The sequence below is a fragment of the Lithobates pipiens genome, unplaced genomic scaffold (genome assembly GCF_037356315.1).
Source record: "Lithobates pipiens isolate NorthernLeopardFrog02 unplaced genomic scaffold, aLitPip1_a1.2 Scaffold_28, whole genome shotgun sequence".
NCBI lineage: Eukaryota > Metazoa > Chordata > Amphibia > Anura > Ranidae > Lithobates > Lithobates pipiens.
Window position 1 is genome coordinate 48,230,319 of NW_027507789.1, and position 19,227 is coordinate 48,249,545.

General features: G+C 41.9%; 1 protein-coding gene across 1 annotated transcript in view; it reads left to right on the forward strand.

Moving 5' to 3' along the window:
- RALGAPB (Ral GTPase activating protein non-catalytic subunit beta) overlaps positions 1–19,227 on the forward strand; it is a 130,203-nt gene that overhangs the window by 49,380 nt on the left and 61,596 nt on the right. Inside the window, 2 exon segments of the mRNA XM_077459180.1 lie at positions 7,215–7,360; positions 9,994–10,210. Coding sequence (XP_077315306.1) covers positions 7,215–7,360; positions 9,994–10,210 — 363 coding nt within the window.

Genomic DNA, 19,227 nt, shown 5'->3' on the forward strand with positions numbered 1-19,227 from the left:
GCAATGGATTATTATTTTTTTTTAATTTTTTTTTTTTATTAGATTTCTTTATTGTAGATTTTCATCACTACAGACCAGAATACATTCTTATTGGAAAATATAGTATTTATCTCAGTATTAGACTAATGCATCATTTCCTTAGTTCTAAAACCTTGCTTAAGGTCAGTCCAGAGCAAGTTCTGAAATTGTTCTTTGTTTTTTGCTTGCATATATCATCTATACAACGTAGCTAGCATATAAATATCTACATATAACAACCACAAACATACAAAAACAAATAAATAATCAAATGAAAACAAAACCCCACAAATAACCCAATAAATAAACCTCCCCCCCCCCCCCCCCCCCAAAAAAAGTTAATTAAAAAGTAAATAAATCAAGCGACTAATCCTATGCTGGTGGCTTATGTCATTACAGGCATACCCCACTTTTAAGTACACAATGGGGTTTATTTACTAAAGCTGGACAGTGCAAAATCTGGCTCACTTCTGCATAGAAACCAATGAGCTTCCAGGTTTTATTACCAAAGATTAATTGAACATGCTGGGGTTAGAAGCTCATTGGTTTCTATGCAGAAGTGAGCCTGATTTTTCACTTTCCAGCTTTAGAAAATAAACCCCATTGTGTACTTAAAAGTGGGGTATGCCTGTACCTTTTCTGCCCGCTGGTATGGCCCTCCATCCCCAGTTTCCTTCTGATACCGTACTTCTTATCACATGCTACATTTTACCACCCTACATGGGAACAAGAGCCAATGAAGATGGGGCCATCCGTGGGGCTGATATCCATGGTTTCCACAATTGAATTAAATTATTAGGGATGCCCCTATTACATATAGATTTGTTGTTCCTTCAGAAGGTTATCATTTACTTGAAGGCACCATTCCTCAAATGAGGCAATGGAATACTTATTCTTTTCAGCTAATGTTGTGATTTTTCACCGCACATCCAGGCAGGCGCATGTATTTCCTGGATCAGCGTTGCCTCTTTAAGCATAAGTCCTCCATCTTCAACCTCCATATTGTAGCATCTGATGCAGCTTTGTCACCTGTCTGATAAGAGAAGTGATCCAGGAAGCTGAACTAAGAATTAGTAGTTCTCTTCTGGCTGTACAGCAGTGTGGTATATGTGTGGTAAAAACAAAGCTAGATGAACATTTTCTAGTGCTTTTGTCAGGTAAAACCAGTATAATTGTTTTTTTGTTTTGTTTTTCTCATTCATTGGGGGACAGGAATTCAGAGATTGTTGGGTTATATATCTGAGGATCCATGACCGATAATCTGGTAGCAAAATTATATGACCGAACGTGTCGATATGATCATTCAGTGCAGCTAAACTGATCAAATTTAATTACAATTTCAAACCAAAGCCCTTCCATTCAGTAAGTTTAGTAAGCTAGTGATCGACTTTACTCTGAACAATGCCTTTTAAAATTTGAATTGATCAATCGCTTGTTTGCGATCACTTGCACCTAATTAGATCACAAATCACTTAGGGGTCTATGTATAAAAAGTTCAGTCAACGAATGAGATGCACATCCACACAGATCCAATGAAATGTCATATTCAGTGCAATGCAATTGTCTCATATGATCGCAAGCAACATCCAGTGACCATAATGTGCTGTTTGTTTTTAAATAAAGTACCTCAATCAGGAATTAAAATGCATTGGCCACTGGACGGTGTTTACAATCATACAAGATTACACAGAACACTGCAAGTTTTGTTGGCTGTATGTCGCATTCATTCAGCAAACTTTTTTTTTTTTTTACATAGACCTCCAAGTGTATGGCTACCGTTAGAGATTTTAATAGAGTGGATCTTGCATCCTCAGCAGTCTTTGAAGGAACAGACAGTTATGTGGGATATCTATGAGATCTGTTAATTGTTGCAAACTCGTATGTTTCTTCTTCAGGAGTTGCAGTCTTTAAGAACATGGGGTTGGAAAGATTACTCAGATATGGTATCTAAGCCTCCTACTTCACTTACCATCAATGTGGTCTAAAAATCTGGGCTACAGGAACTGGTTATTAATAACTGCTGATTCTGTCCTGTCCACTCGGGGGGGAAATACCACCAAGTTGCAGTATTCTGTGTTTTGCGAGTCATGCTATTTATTTCTTGTATATTATAAGCCCTCACAAGTGAATGGCATTTTTCATCTGTCCTAGCGTCTTTAAAGGTTCTCCTTGATCCATGTCACAATATACCTTCTTGTACTTAACTGGGCTTGTTCTTTACATTTCACAACTCATTCACATGGCTTCCTCGTCTGAGTGTTGGGGACATACTCCAGCATTTGTAGCCAATGGGTCTTCCATGTGGTTATACATTTCTGGGTATATTCCTGATGCTCATAAGAGCTGAGGGGAATCTTCAGCATTAAGCCTGGTACACATTAAGGCTAGGTTCACGTATGTGCAGCCGCGGCTTCATGCCTGGGGTCCGGTGCATGTCTGTTCATCGGTTCACGTGTGATACAGGTCTGAATTTTCATCTGAACCAAACCCAAACGCACACAAAACCCATCTACAATCCGGACCGTGGCCGCCCTGGACCTGTGGGAACCGGTTCCATTGAGAGCTGGTCACACTCTCCTGTCATGCGAGTTGGATGCGGTGAAATCCACATCCAATTTGCATATATGTGAACCCAGCCTAACAGGTTTTATTTATTTATTTTTTTCCGTTCACCCCGCACTTAACAAAAAACAAACAAGGTCAGGAGGAGTTGCTGTACTAACAATCCAATGTTAGTAAAGTGATCTCCCTTGCTGAGCTATTGTGTTCTGACAGAGGGATGCCACCCCCCCCCCCACCAGAACACACGATTGGCAGACCTTTTTTGGTCATGCCCATTTCGACAGAAGCTGGCTTCTGACAGAGTGGCTGCTGTACACACAGGCCTAATGTCAGCCAGTTTCTCTTGAACCGCCGATATTTGGTCTGTGTGTACAGCCCTTTAGAGTTCAATTAGATGTGACCTAATACTAGTCGATAGAAGATCTGTACTAGTCCAGTTATTGTCTAACAGCCATGGTGTCTGCAAGGCCAGGTAACCCTAACCTTTCCATCAGAACAAGTACATTGTCTGAACCTAAAGAAGCTGGGATTGGATTTCTGGAAACCTGTACTGTATACTTTTATTTCTCTACTTCTGCGTTGCTATTTACCTTCACCAGTTCAATGCTGGTTTGAATTTGGTATGTGTGAGCGTGTCTCAGAAGATGTTCACATGTGGTTCGTCGGCTTTGTAAGCAGTATGTAGCTGGATCCTGGGTAAGCGAGTATCCTGGCCATGCAGGTTACAGTCTAATTGTATAATCCTTTTGACCTCTTTAACAGTGTTTTCCCGGCGCTTTTGGGCTAAAAACGGCACATGTAAAGCGCCTGAAAAACGACCCCCCCCTGCAGCCCCAGTGTGAGAGCCTGAGTGCTTTCACACTGGGGTGGCGCGCTTGCAGGTAGTTAGAAAAAGTCCTGCAAGCAGCATCTTTCAGTCAGTGCAGGTGCTATTAACCCTTTTTTTTTTTTTTTTTCGGCCGTTAGTGCCCCCCGCTGGCGGTCGAAAGTGCAGCTATTACAGCAGTAAAGCCCCGCTAAAATTGGCGCCGATTATACTGGCAACACCCCCCAACCCCCCCCCCCCCCCCGTCTGAAAGTAGCCTTTGTTTCAGTCGCATTAATGCAAGCGTAGTGTGAAGGGGGGCCCAGCCTTTACATTTTTATGTACTGGCCTTTTATTTATTTTGAAAATCGCAGCCATTTATGTATCTTTTAGCAAATATTGACTTACAAAATATAGAATACTGCACTTTCATAAATCTATTAGGAATTAAAGGAAATTGGTGATTGATTTATATAGGATGGTCTAATCTTTCAGCATGTTTCCCAAGATTTTGGTGTGACTGGTGATGGGGAAATTTGGCAATGGATGTTGATCACTTTACATTTTAAACTACAGTTTAGTTGTAGTGTTGTATTGACTTTTGAAGATTTACAGTATACTACATAAACACTACAAGTATACTGTAAATGCTCTTGAGACTTTTATTAAAAAAAAAAAAAAAAAATCTACCAATGCATTTTCCATATAAAAACGGGTGTATTTATTTAATAACGGTATATCATGTGCAGGAACTCAAAGCGGCATGAAACTGCTCAAGTCTAGTTATTGATAACGGGACATCATTGCTCTGTGCATATTGTTATTAAAGAAAAGATGTTATACTAAATTACGTGAAGCAAATGAATTGATTCTTCAAATAACTTTTGGGGTGGTCTTGTAGTTTGTTTTCCTTTTCTTCTTAGCAATCGCTAAAATTCAAAGCTACATTATAAAATAATTTATGCTCACCGGCCATTTTTATTAGGTACACCTTGCTAGTACCGGGTTGTCCCCCTTTTGCCTTCAGAACTGCCTTCATTCTTGGTGGCATAGATTCAACAAGGTGTTGGGAACATTCCTCAGATTTCAGGTCCATATTGACATGATAGTATCACGCAGTTGCTGCAGATTTGTCGGCTGCACATCCACAATGCGAATCTCCCATTCCACCACTTCCCAAAGGTGATCTGTTGGATTGAGATCTGGTGGCTGTGGAGGCCATTGGAGTACAGTGATCTCATTGTCCTCTTCAGGAAACCAGTGGTGAGATGATTTGAGCTTTGAGACATGGAGCATTATCCTGCTGGAAGGAGCCATCAGAAGATGGTTACACTGTAGTCATAAAGGGATGGACATGGTCAGCAAAAATACTTGGGTAGGCCGTGGTGTTTAAACTATGCTCAATTAGTACTAAGGGGCCCAAAATGTGCCAAGAAATTATCCCTCGCAGCATTACACCACCAGCCTGAACTGTTGATACAAGGCAGGGTGGATCCATGCTTTCATGTTTATGCCAAATTCTGACCCTACCATGTGAATGTTGCAGCTAAAATTTAGACTCATCAGACCATGCAATGTTTTTCCAATTTTTTTTTTTATTGTCCCATTTTGGTGAACCTGTGCCAATTTGTAGCCTCAGCTTCTTGTTCTTAGCTGACAGGAGGGGAACCCAGTGTGGTCTTCTGCTGCTGTAGGCCATCTGCGTCAAGGTTCGATGTGTTGTGCATTCAGAGATGGTATTCTGGATACCTTGGTTGTAATGAGTGATTACTCGTTACAACCTTTCGATCATCTTGAACCAGTCTGCCCGTTCTCCTCTGACCTCAACAAGGCATTTTCGTCCACACAACTCCCGCTCACTGGATATTTTCTCTTTTTCTGACCATTCTCTGTAAACCCTAGAGATGGTTTTGCATGAAAATCCCAGATCAGCAGTTTTTGAAATACTCTGACCAGCCATCTGGCACCAACAACCATACCACGTTCAGTCACTTCAATCCCCTTTCTTCCCTATTGAACGCAAGCAAGTCGCCTTCACCACGTCTATATGCATAATTGCACTGAGTTACTGCCATGTGATTGGCTGATTAGCCATTTGTGTTACCAAGCAATTGAATAGGTGTACCTAATAAAGTGGCCGGTGATTTTATATAGCTGCATAGCAATACAAACCATATAAGACCATCCTCGCCTTATTTTTTTTTTGATCTGCTAGGAAAGGGATGTTGAGATGTAGGTCCAGGATGGGTAATGTTAAAAAGTACCTGTATTGTGGATGTAGTGCCAAAAAAATCAGTCAAGAGGACAAAGGGCTAGTCACCAGTATTGCTTGTGGTTTCCCTGTAGCCAGTCTTTTCCACAATACTGACCTACCATGGCTTGTTCTTCACTGTCTCTATGTGAAGGTGACCATCTTGGTAGGGAGGCAGGACTAAGCTTTCCACCTTTTGAAAGCTGCCCCACTTATATCTAATGGGGAACAATGAGGCAGCGGAGGTAGAGGATGCACAGATTTATTAAAGCTTTTTCTCAAGCAAGGAGAAATGAGCAGCACAGTAATGTTTCAAAATCTGAGACTAGCTGTGGTTGCAGGAAAGAAAATGGAATCCTTTTTGGCCTGCCTTACTTTCTCTGGCTTCCAGTTTTTGTGATTGCGACGAATAGCCACACTGATTAAGGAGGGGGGGGGGGGTGTGAAGGTCATATCTAGACCTCAGGAGCTGGAGTGGAGATTTTTAGAAGAATCCTGGGTTTTACAGCTCTGGACACTATAAGGCAGTGGTTCTCAACCCCAGTCCTCAAATACCCTCAACGGGCCATGTTTTGGGAACTTCCCATAGATAAAATAGCTCTCAACAATACCATGTCATTGATTTTAAAGCAGCTGTGCAAAGTAAAGGACAACCTGAAAACGTGGTCTATTGGAGGTACTTGAGGACTGAGGTTGAAAACCACTGCTCTGGGGCAGTGGTCATCAACCCTGTCCTCAGGGCCCACCAACAGGGCAGGTTTTATGTATTACCTTGGGGAGATGCAGACTAGAATACTGCAATCACTGAGCAGCAAATTATATCACCTGTGATGTATTTCAGTTATCTTGCAAACCTGGCCTGTTAGTGGACCCTGAGGACAGGGTTGATGACCACTGCTCTAGGGTACCTGAGTGGTTTGCAGTCACATTGGGTTCTAAGTGAAAACAGGTTGACTTTCACCTTCAAACTTTTATTGTCTTATATACACTTTGCTGTTTTTCCATTTCCTTGGTTATGCATTTATATTTAGGCAGAGGGTGTGATAGTTCTATTATCTGGATCCAGTTAGGCCCAAGCTGATTTGTATCTCTGAGCAGCCAAGGCAAAACAATCTGCTTTATGAATTTTCAACTGACAATGGCAAGAAGCTAGAAAGATTAAGAAGTATGGTTGGTATCTGTAGCAGTAGCGAGTATTTTACCCATTTTGATTAAATTCATTTTAGGTTCAAATCCTTTACTTTTGGGACTAATAATAAATAAATCTAGATGTTGACTTGATACTGAAGAACCAGAAGGACATAACATCTTAGCACTCTGGCCTATAACCCAGAGCATAACCTATAAACAATGACATTTCTGTCCACTATAGTCCAAGCACTTGAACTTGCTATAATAATTGAGGTCAAATGTATTATTCTTGGTCACTGTGATGAGCTTCTCCATCAGTGCCAAAGATAAAACATTTATGCGTTGATTTGTTTAGTTGATTGTAATGGGTGTGTAGGTGGTTAATCTCCAAATCCTAACATTTGTTTACGTTGGCCTTCTCATAGTAACTTATTTACTTGCCACTAGGTATCTCTCGCCCCAGGGCTGACAGTGCTCCACCCACTCCTGTGAATCGGCTAAGCATGCCACAGAACACCGCAATGAATACCACGCCTCCACACAGCCGGAGACATCGAGCTGTCACGGTTAACAAAACCACCATGAAAGCAAGCGTAAGTCAATTTGCTGGAGAGTTCTAGAAGAATATGGAGTCAAATATCTATTTTTTTTTCTTTTGAAAATGATGATTAACTGGAAATTTAATTTTTTGGTTTAGAATGGTTGGTTGAAAACTGAATTACCCATTGGTAGGGATGAGCTCAGGCGTGTTCGCATGGAAAACGTGCAGAGCCCACCAGGAAGTCGGCACAGCCCTGTGCTAGTCACAGGCAGTGAGACATTGCCCTGATGTGCGGCTGCAATGTCTCACTGCCCTGACTAGCACAGGGCTGTGCCGACTTCCTGGTGGGCTCTGCACGTGTTCCATGCAAACACGCCCGAGCTCATCCCTACCCACTGGGGATTAGACGGCTCACAACTGTCCCTGATTTCGAGGGACTGTCCCTCATTCCTCCTCATTTATCCCTCATTTGGGTTTATCTATAAAGATGTATATAAAATGCACTTTTTATCTATCGAAATAGTTTTCCAGCACTAAACCTTTCATTTGATTTCTAAATTGCTGCCTTTGTAAATTCCAAAAGCTGGCATAAAGGAATAGTAGCATTAAAAAAAAACAACACTTTTGGTTTTAACCAATCTTGTTTTTTTGTATGATTCTCCTTTAGGAGGGGGGGGGGGATGTTCAATGGGGTGTGCATACTTTTGCTGATAGGTGTCCCTCATTCCCATCTCAAAAAGTTGGGAGGTATGGGTTTAGATGGTTATTTTTTTCCTCCTTCTAGGTTACTAGAATAGGTTGCTGTGCTGGGACAAGGTCATTAAGCACCCAAGGCAAAAAAAACAGCCAAAGTGAGATTTGAGCACTTCAGCAGGTTGGTGGTTCTACCCTTTTAGTGCCCCCTTCTGCAGACGTGCCCTATGTGGTTGTATCTTCATTCCCCCTTTCTTGGCCGATCCCTGATAGGTTGATCTGCAGCCATAAAATTATGCAGCATGTGTTTATAAGGAAGTGTGTGCAAGCATGTACAAAATTAAAAGGTAGACAAGAGACAGGCTTCAGTGTTTTACACTACATGTATAAAGACCCTTTACACACAAAGCTCCCTAACGGCCTCTGTAGAACTGTAACCAGGATGGATACAAATTGATGATTATAATTTTTTTTTTTTTACATTTATTTTATTAAAATGCTTTTGGAGTAAAAATATATCTAAAGATAGTTTTCTATTTAAGATACGTTAATAATTTAGTTTATTCAGCATGAAATGAAGCTTGGTTATGTAGCTGTATATTCTGCAATATTTACATTTTTGGTAAACTTATTCAATAGAATGTATTGAATGTAATACACCGGATTGGGGATTAGGTCACTGGATTGATACAGACATCCTCCTCTTTGTGTGTTTATGGATGTACTTCTGTTGATCATGACATTGTAATGCTTATTTGTTCTACAGTAAACATTTGTTAGAAAAAAAAAACATAATTTGGTGGAGAAACCCTTGTTGGCAAGCACAGAGGTAAGGCGTTTCTTGTAGTTAGTGACCAGGTTTGCAGACGTCTTTAGAAGGATTTTGGTCCACTGATTTTTTCGAGATCTTCTCTAAATACTTAAGGTTTATTGGCTGTCACTTGGCACCTCGAAGTTTCAGCTCCCTCTATACATTTTCTATAGGATTAAAGTCTGGAGACTGGCTAGGCCACTCCATGACCTTTAATGTGCTTCTTCTTGAGCCATTCCTTTGTTGCCGTGTATGCTTTGGGTCATTGTCATGCTGAAAGACCCATCTACAACCCACCTCCTGTGTTCTGGCTGAGGGAAGAAGGCTCTCTCATCCAAGATTTTACAATACATGACCCCATCCATTTGCCCCTCAGTTGGTCTGTACCTTTATCAGAGAAACGACCCCAAAGCATGATGTTTTCACCTCCGTGCCTGACTGTAGGGATAATACAGTCAGCATTTTTTTCTCCTCCAAACACGGCGAGTCACCATCCTCAAGAAGGCATATGTACGGTCATGCCAATGAACATCTAAATGACTCCGAGAAGGATTGGGAGAAAGTGCTGTGGTCAGATGAGACCAAAATTGAGCTCTTTGGCATTAACTTGCCTCGCCATGTTTGGAGGAAGAAAAATACTGACTATATGACCGTAAGAACAGTATCCCTACAGTCAAGCATAGAGGAGGAAACATTATGCTTTGGGGCTTTTTACTGCTAAAGGTATAGGCTGACTTTGCTGCATTGAGGGGCCATGTATTGTAAAATCTTGGAAGAGAACCTTCTTACCTCAGACAGAACACTAAAGATGGGTTGTGGATGGGTCTTCCAGCATCACAATGACCCAAAACATACCGCCAAGGCAACAAAGGAATGACTCAAGAAGGAGCACAACTGTCAAGAGACAGCCAGGAAACCTTAAGGATTTAGAGAAGATCTGTAAAGTTGAGTCACCTAATGCTATAAAAAAAAAAAAAAAATTATAGACTCTTCATTTCGCGGGCAAACTTACAAATATACAATATTACAAATATATATATATATATATATATATATATATATATATATATATATATGTGTATGTTTGTTTTTTTTTTTTGTTTTTTCCCAGTGTTTGTTTTTCTGTGTGTGGGTAATAGTTGTTTACTATTTTTCTTATATATTTTTTTTCTTTATTTAAGGTAAACACAACGCACAGCACAAAGGTTCAACAGCAGCCGTCTTCCACATCCCCACTGTCCAGCCCGAACCAAACAAACTCTGAGCCACGTCCCTTACCAGCTCCAACAAGGCCCAAAGTCAACAGTATCTTGAACCTGTTTGGCTCCTGGCTGTTTGATGCTGCCCTGGTTCAATGCAAGCTGCAGAATGGGGTCAATCGAGACAGTAGTATGACAGGTATGCCAGCCTATAGTTGTCTCCTCTCAGAATTGACCATATTTCCTGCCTGCAGATTAAACTGCTCGTAAGTGAGCAGGTGAGGGAGGGATGGACATAGATGCATCTGACTTTTTTCATCCTACCTGCATAGATGAAATGAATCATGTGTTGCTCTTCTTAGTTATATCCATGCACTATTACCTAAAATGTGTTCATACCTTGCTCAGATGTATATGCTTTCACCTTGATATTGATTTATATTGTCTCTGTGATGAAAATGTACCATTTAATGAATTACTGCAGAGGTAGCCCTTAGGGAAGTTGGCCACGCTCTCCTCCACCACCACCCCCCCCTCCCCCCCCCCATAAAGTTTGGATAGTCTTGGTCATGTGGTGGTGATGAGTCAGTTCCACCAAATTCACTGTTATACATGAAAGTGTGGTTCACTTTTAAACTAAATTCCGTTTATGCATAGCATACTAGCACATTATGAAATGCTTACAACGAAACCCTCCAGCGGTGCAATGGCACCACTGACGGGGCTTCTACCTTCACCCGGCCTTTTTTAAAGGCTACATGATTGGCCGAGCCGCGATGACCTCACTCCCGTGGCACAGATCTCTAAAGGGACAGCACGACTATGCTGTTCCTTCAGAGCGCATGCACTGGCGATGTCGCTGGCTGCATGCTGTGAATATCTCCTAAACAGTGCATGTTTAGGAGATATTCAGTGTACCTACAGGTAAGCCTATAAGGTACGAGTTCAAAAAGAAAAACTTTACTACCACTTTAAAACCTCTATTCTCCCAACTACAGCCTTATGCACAGTTCTTTTAAACAACCCTCTTACCCCAGCATTCACTAAGAATTAATAGTGACACACTTCCTACACGGTCTGATTTAAAATATATTTTTTGGATCTTACAGCAGCTGCAACCTTCATATGTTTTGTTTTTTTTATGCAACTATAATTGGCTAGCTCTACGTGTTCTAGGATCCTGGATGATTATCAATCCCCAAGTTAAATATTAAACACTGAAAACTGTCCGTAAATTCTTGGAGATTAAACGGTTTAAAGGACAACTGTATTTTATGCACTAAATTTCCATAACCCACATACTTTTCAAACTTATCTACACTAACGACCCCACTTCAGCTACTTTACTTACCCCTGTAGCAGAGCCACATTCTGCAGCACTGTGTACTCCAGCTTGGGCAATCGTCCTCTTTGGGGGGTGGTCTGGCATGTTCGTTGAAACCTTGCACACTCTTTTGGGGGGGTCATCACTTATAGCAGCTCCAGTGTCTGGGTGAGCCCATACAAGTCTATGAGGTGTCATGGCAAAGGCTAGGCTGGTGCCAAAGAGGATTTCTGCCAAAAATGAAGTGAACAGTGCTCCAGGCCGTGGCTCTGCTATTCTGTAGAGATAAGCTATGTGGGGGGGGACGGGGGGGGGTGTTAGGGTACGGTTGCTCAGGAGAAGTCGAGGGTGGGTCAGAGGAGTTTAGTGTATACATAAAATTGTCCTTTAAAGCATCTGAAGATATTTTAGGTTCTGTTCCATGGTATGGTCTTTCTGCTCAGTGTTCTCAGTGTTTCATTGACAAGGTATGGATATGGCTGGGAAGAGACCAATTCATTTCATTAGACCAGTTATACCCCAGTAGGTAGATGCCATCCTCCATTTTTGTGGATTTATTTTCCATTGTTGTGCCCAGTGTTTCCCAAACTCACATGTCACTGTCACCCCTCTCCCCCCTACCCCACTCATTTTTTTTATTTTTATTTTATTTTTTCCTTTTTTTTTTTTTTTTTTTTTCTTTTTTTTTCTTTTATTCTTTTAAAGGAAAAATGAGAGTAAGCCTTCCTTATTTAAATTGAACTTTACACCATAATTTAAAGTACTTTCTTGTAACTACTTCTGTCCTTTTGATTTCTTTCCATTTTATTTCTGTTATCTTGCAGCATCTTTTATCCAAATTCTCCTTTCTTATAAATCTTGTAAGTAGGAATCTGTAGCTTCTCCTCAATTGCAATCATCTATATTCTCTATTTTTTTTTATTTATTTTTTTAATGTCCCGATAACCGCTCGCTTTTTTCCTAACATTGTCGTGGTCTTGTTGCTTTTTAATTTATTCTCCAGTTTTTATTTTGACTTTTATTTTGCTGAGTATCCATCCTTCTCTGTTGCTCTGTGGGGTAAAGAAACAAAAAAAAAAATCAAAAACAAATCATTTCATTCCTTGAGTCTCGTCAGCCTGAATGGGAATGCATATTGGTACAGCGACAAATCCAGTCCATTTCCAATCTTCCCCATTTGTTTCATGTCATGAATTTGAGGAATTTGCACTAACCATGGTTCCCTTTTTTTTTATTTTTTTTTTTTTCGTTTTCGTTTCTTTTAGTTATTTTTTTATCTTCTCTTTGGATGTACTGTTTGATCTATGTGCATGTAGTTCATTTTATTTCAATAGTTATCTTGGTGTAGTGTGTTGGCATAACCTGCATCCAAAGCAGAGGCTCATGGGAAAAAAAGGCATAAAGATTTTTGTTTTTTGCTGAAAATTTGGCTAGAGTTGCTTTTGTCAACTTTATTGTTTTCCAGGTGAATAGTTGTGGTGAAATTTATTGTGCGGCAGAGGTTTTTTTTTTTTTTTTCGTCTGACTTTTTAAAACTTTGCTAATAGTTTTATGAGTTATGTGTCCTGTTTCGGTGCACACCTGTCACATATTGGCATTGGGTGATATGGACACCCCTCCAAATTGAGTTCAGAGGAAGGTTAAGGGTTTTAAAGTAGCTCTAAACACTTTTTTTTTTTACCTTAATGCATTCTCTTCACTACTTGTTGCCCCCCTTCCCTTTCAGTTGTTTAGCTCCTTTATCGATCCAGTGCTTTCCCCAGGCTGCAGATTTTCTCACCCCTCTTCCTGGTCTCACATGCTTTGCTGGTAGCAGCAGGAGCCATTGACAAACGGAGCTGCCTGTCCCCGCTCCCTCATCATAGGATATGATTGACAGCAGTGGCAGCCAATAGCTATCAATCTGTCCGGTGAGGAGCTACAGAGCGCTGCACAGCGCTGGATCGAGAATGGGCTCAGGTATGTATAAGTGGGGGGATTCTGTGACACAGGATTTTTACCTTAATGCATTAAAGGGTAACTCCACTTTCGTGGGGGGGGAAAAGCAAATAAAGAAAAAATAATATAGCGTTTACAATGCAACGCAAGTCATATTGTAATTGAATGTTATTCAGTTACATAATTTCCTTTTCAATCTGCAGCTTCATATATTCAAAATGGCTACCAGGAGGTGTTCTATACACAGAATGTGTACAGAACGCCCCCCAGAAACATAATTTCCTGCTTGTGTGATTGGCTCATGCAGGTTTCTGGCATCCCCTGCATAAGTTTTTATTTTTTTTGGTGAGATACTCCCAATAGGAAATCACATTTAAAGGGATGCAGGCCCAGAAACTTTGCTCATTAGTGCATTGCAGGTGCAGCCGATTGAATTATGACACCACTCCCCTTAGATTCACTTTCCCACAGACAAACGAACATGGATTTCTTCAGAATAACAAGTTGGGAATCTGCAACAAAGTTTGTTAAAAATCCTTGTATTGTACATAGATCGCCCAGAGGGGAGTGATTTTTTTTTCTCAACAAAAGTGTAATTACTCTTTAAAGAGGAAGTAAACCCTGATGGGTTTACTTCCTCTTTTATTCCCTGTAAAGGTAAAGCATAATGAACTACTATGCATCGCATAGTAGTCCATTATGTGTCATTTACCTGACACAGGAGCCAGCGAAGTCACTGCTGTCCCCTGTAGTTCCGAGCGTCCATCTTCTTGGTGGGTCTCCGTGGGTCTCGCTGCTCCAGCGCTCTGATTCGCCAGAGCAGCGATGATGTCACTCCCACGCATGCGCACGGGAGCCGAGACTCACGGCATTGCCGTCATCGACGATGCCCCGCTCAGTGCGCCTGCACGCCGCTGTCTACGGCGCGTGCGCCGTAGATAGCGGTGCCTATCTTCGGGCAAATATCTCCTAAACCGTATAGGTTTGGGAGATATTTCTTGGACCTACAGGTAAGCCTTAATCTAGGCTTACATGTAGGTCAAAGTGGTTTGTAAGGGTTTACAGTTCAGGGAAGGGTCTGATCCAGCATTCTTAACCCCTGTGCGCAAAGCCACCTTCATAAAGACATGGTTTAATGAGTTTGGTGTGGAGAATTTCCAGTGGCCTGCATAGCCCTGTCCTTAACCCCATTTACCACATTTAGGGTGAATTGAAATGCAGATTGCTAGCCAGATCTTCTTCAACATCAGAGCCTAACTTCAGAAATGTTCTTTTTACTGTCTGGTAACAATTTCCCGCTGATGCGCTTTAATCTCTAGTGAAATAGTGGATGTTCTTTAGGAGAAAACCTGGGTCCCAACTCTATATTAATGTCCACGGCTTTGGAATTGGATGTCCTGCAATCTCATATTAGTGCAGTGGTCAGGTGTCAATAAACTTTTGGCCATATAGTGTAATTGACTGCCCCCAAACAACCCCATAAAGCAGTCTTTGGTCCTCAACTTAGGGTCATACAAATGATGAAAAAGCATCTGATGTATTGCTTATGCAGAGCTGTCACTGTTGGGGAACTTTTTATGGCAGGTCCTGCCACTGGAACAGTGTGCGCCATTCCCGACCTTCTGCGCAAACCAAACGCATGCTTTTAATACAAATGCATGCCTTCAACTGAGCTCTGCGTGCATTTGTGCTACATTTATGGCTCGAGGAAGATTGTGCTAGCAATGCAATTACTATAAGACCCCCTCCTGTGTGCACCTCTGCACTTACCTGCCAGTCGTGCTTAATCGGATAACTCTTCTACTTCAATTTGCTAGAAGCAAAGCTCGGTGCAGAAATAATGTGGCTCTTCCCTCTTGTAGAGCCAGTCATGTGATCATTGATTTCCTTTCCTTTTACTACAAAACCAAATCACAGGTTAAGGCTGCCAGACAGAGTGAGGTTGATTTACTAAAACTGAGGAGTGCAATATCTGGTGTAGCTCTGCATGGTAGCCAATCGGCTTCTAACTTCAGCTTATTCAAGCTGGCAAAAAAAAAAAAAAAAACTGAAAGCTTATTGGTTTCTATGCAGAGCTGCACCAGATTTTGCACTCCAATTTTAGTAAATCAACCTCATTGTGACTAAGCAGCGTATCCTCTGCTTTGCTATCCTTTTTAGTTAGCTAAAGCATATGTAAATGGAACAACCTGAAAAAATTGCTTTTGCTCTAACGTTCACATATCGATACCTCATGTGTGGTTTGAACACCATTTACATATGCGGGCACGACTTGGGTATGCTTTTGGTTCTGCAAGCACAAAGAGACAGGGGGCTTTGCGTTTTTTTTTATCTTTTTTATCTTTATATTTTGACAGTTTTCCTTTTTACATTTGTGTTTTTTTTTTGTTTAGTTTTTTTATCACTTTTATTCCTATTACAAGGAATGTAAACATCCCTTGTAATAGGAATAGGGCATGACAGGTGCTTTACAGCAAGATCTGGATTCTAGAAGTTCCCAGCTCTCTCCTCTAGGCTGGAAAGCCTAAAGCAAAGGAAAAAAAACACCATCCCGGCTCCAGAGCCACAGCAACGGCAGTGTTTACAACTGCTGAGGCCGGACGTGACCACATAACGTTGCTCCGATGGTCATAGAGACGACTGAGGACCATCTGTTCCTCGGACAGCTGTACGGTAAATGGCTGCCACTGGCCGATTCGTTCCCCGGCTCACCGATTGCACGGCGGCGGGAGATGTCCCCTCCCGCCGCCTGTAAAAAACAATCAAGCAGCTGAACACGCTATGATTATTTTTCGGCATAGGCAATCGCCCGCAGTGAAAGACGATATCGAAATATGGTAATGTGATGATTAAGCACAGGTTGGATGTGTGAAACACATCTAGATGACTAAATATCTGATGTCCCTGGTGTATTCTGGTGATCTTCAATAAAGGCACTTTGGAACCTTTGGATGTGCAGCCATTCTTATTTTCACAGCTATGATTGCTTTTATGGTGCAGGGAATCACTCGCAGTAAAAGAAAATATCTGAATGATGTCTGTGACGACGTATGACGTAGTTAGGCGGAAGTGGTTAATGTTCACTACCAACAACAAGCACATACTGGAAATATAAAAGATGGACACAGAACAGAAATGGGAATTCTTCCAAACAATATGAAAAATAAAAAAAAACTATATAAAACCTATGTGGCCTACAACCAAAGCTTTTTTTGTACTTATGGATCACATGAGTGCAGTTCATTCTGCACTCCTGTGACCAGTTTTCAGCCTATAGCAGGCTAAAGCCTGCTGTCGGCTGATGACGCAGAGCTGGTCCAGACTGTGGAAAGATCCCAAACATATTGTTGGGATCCACCCAAAACCCTGGACCAGCATCTGGCTCAGACACTTAGCGATCCGCCAAGAGCCTAAACCAGCCCCTCCCGCCCCCTCCACAGCCCAGTGCTCCAGTGAGTGCTGAAGGGAGAGCAGAGAGCCGGAGACTGACAGTCCCGGCTCTCTCCTCAGTGGAAGTGGAAAACTGATCGCTCAGTTCTCACTGCAGAGCCGGCAGGGGACAGCTGCAGCATCGGACCTAGGTGAGTATAAGGTTTTTGTTTTGTTTATTGCAAAGTCATTCTCTTTTAAAAAAAAAAAAAGCTATAAATAAGATTTTTAAACGGTTTAAAAAATATAAAAATAAAGGAGCACTATCCTCATGTTGGTGTTACATGAATTGTAAAAAGGGAATCAAAGCCACAAAAATTCAAAACGAACAGATTGCAAAAGAGAGTAGGACAAACCCTAACAAAATTCTTCAAATATATCAATAGTTAAAAGGTCAGGTCTGAGCACATAGGCCCTTCACATAATAATCTGAAGGGGTTACTGGGGACAAAAAGAAGGCAAATTTATGGAATACCTTCTTCAGGAGAATGGGGGAGCTCATGTACATAATTGGGATGGCCCGGCATTGGATCACTGTGTTCTGTCCATCATATGGGCCGGGCGGGACTGTGAGTGACTGAGTGCCAGATACACAGGAGATCGCTGATCTGTGTAATCCAGCACTGGCGAGTCTGCAGATTGACCCTAAACAGGCTGCAATGATGGGCATGTTAGAGGCTGCAGAAGGACACTAAACAGGCTGCAATGATGGGCATGTTACAAATACTGCAGCTGCTGACTTTTAATAATTGGACACTTACCTGTCCCAGGTCCAGCGATGTGGGGGAACGAAGCCCTGCTCGTCTCCCCATCCTCTGTGGCGCCAGCATTGTAACTGGGGACGCCCGGGTGTTGCTTCACAGCTGGGCACCCACTGTGCATGCGCAAGCCGCGATTGGCTGCTCAATCATCTGGGACCTGTGACGTGTCCCCGATGATTGCTGAGAGGGAGGGGATAGAGGGGATCTTCCTACCATCATCAGAAGGAAGAGTGGGAGCTGGGACTCTCTAAAAAGAGGGTATCCCCCCCCCCCCCAAAAAAAAGACGGGTTTTTTGTTTTTTTTTCTTCTTTCCTTTTGGATCAACTGTGGGTAGTGGTTAGTGTATATGGAGGTTTTCTATTTTCTATTCAACCAGATTAACAATGTAACAGTGCTTTAGAAACGATATGTATGATTTGACAGTTCCAAATTTTATGACAAGTCGCGCCTCATTGCTGGCAATGGAACTGTTCAAATAACCACGTTTCATGACGTTTGAAAAAAAGGTTCCTACAGTACTTTTTTCGGATTTCACTGTGACTTGGCTTGACTGTTAAATGAAGTCACAAGCTGCAGGGAAATCGGATGCACAAATCGCACTGATGTGCCGCTTTGAAATTGCTCTGATGTAGAGTAAAGTCTCCTAGCCACAGAAGAATGCTAGACAGAAGAAGCCACTTGTGTTCTATTAACAGTAGAATGCTATGTGGCTTCCTTGTTTTAGTAGTGTATAATCAGTGGCAAAGGCGCCTCAGACTTACGATGACAGCCCTGAGCAGTGATAGCGGAAAACGTAACACATTGTAATGCTGTATACATGTTGCTGAAACGTTACATATGTACAGTACTTTTTATGTATCTTGCTGCCAGTTTTTACCAACAATATTCTGCAAACTAGTTGCCGTATTTCTATCTGGCTGTGTGCATAAAGCCTAAAACAAGCCCTCATTTACCTCCAATAGTGCTAGGCATTGTGCAATGGGTTGTGTTCAACTTCATAAAAGAGCACTCCGATCTCAGTTTTTTTTGCCGTGTGAGTGGCGCTTTTAAAGCGGAACTTTACCCATAACCGTTTGATAACAATTAATGTTCTTTAACAAAAGGACATACATTCCACATAATAATTATGCTAAAATAGTGTGCGCTTCAAATTTCCTCCAGCATTGCTCTGTTTCTTCTTCCTGGAGGCCACCATTTTCCTTGAAGCTCAGAGCAAGTCTCTTTCCTATTGAAACTCTGCCTTCGCCTTGGAAAAAAAAAAGATATGTCACTTCCACTGGTGGAAGGAAAGAAAATTGCTTGATTTCCCCATCAACACAGTGTTGATGGGGGAATCCCTCCCGCATCGCCATAGTGTTTAGCCAGCAGTGAACCTTCCCTGCCAGCAGAACACAACGATTAGCATAATTGTTCGGGAAAACCCGACCTGGCTGGTTGCACACAAGTTGACCGATAGATAAACTTGTGTACAATAAGGGTGCCCCTACACGGATCGAAATTCGGCCCGTCCCTGCTGAACTGGCCGAATTTCAGTGCTGAAGTTCACAGGCTGCCAGGGAGAACGAAGGCTGCCAGTGGGCTGAACAAACAAAAACTGAGAGCTTACCGTACTAACACAAGCAATGTTAGTGTAGCAATCGTCCCGGCTGTGCTATTGTATTCTGACAGGGGTACTGCCCCCTTGCCAGAACCTACTGATCGTGCTGGCAGCCATTGGCTTCCAGTGCTGATTGGATTTTCCAGCATAAAGGAAAGAGAGCAGC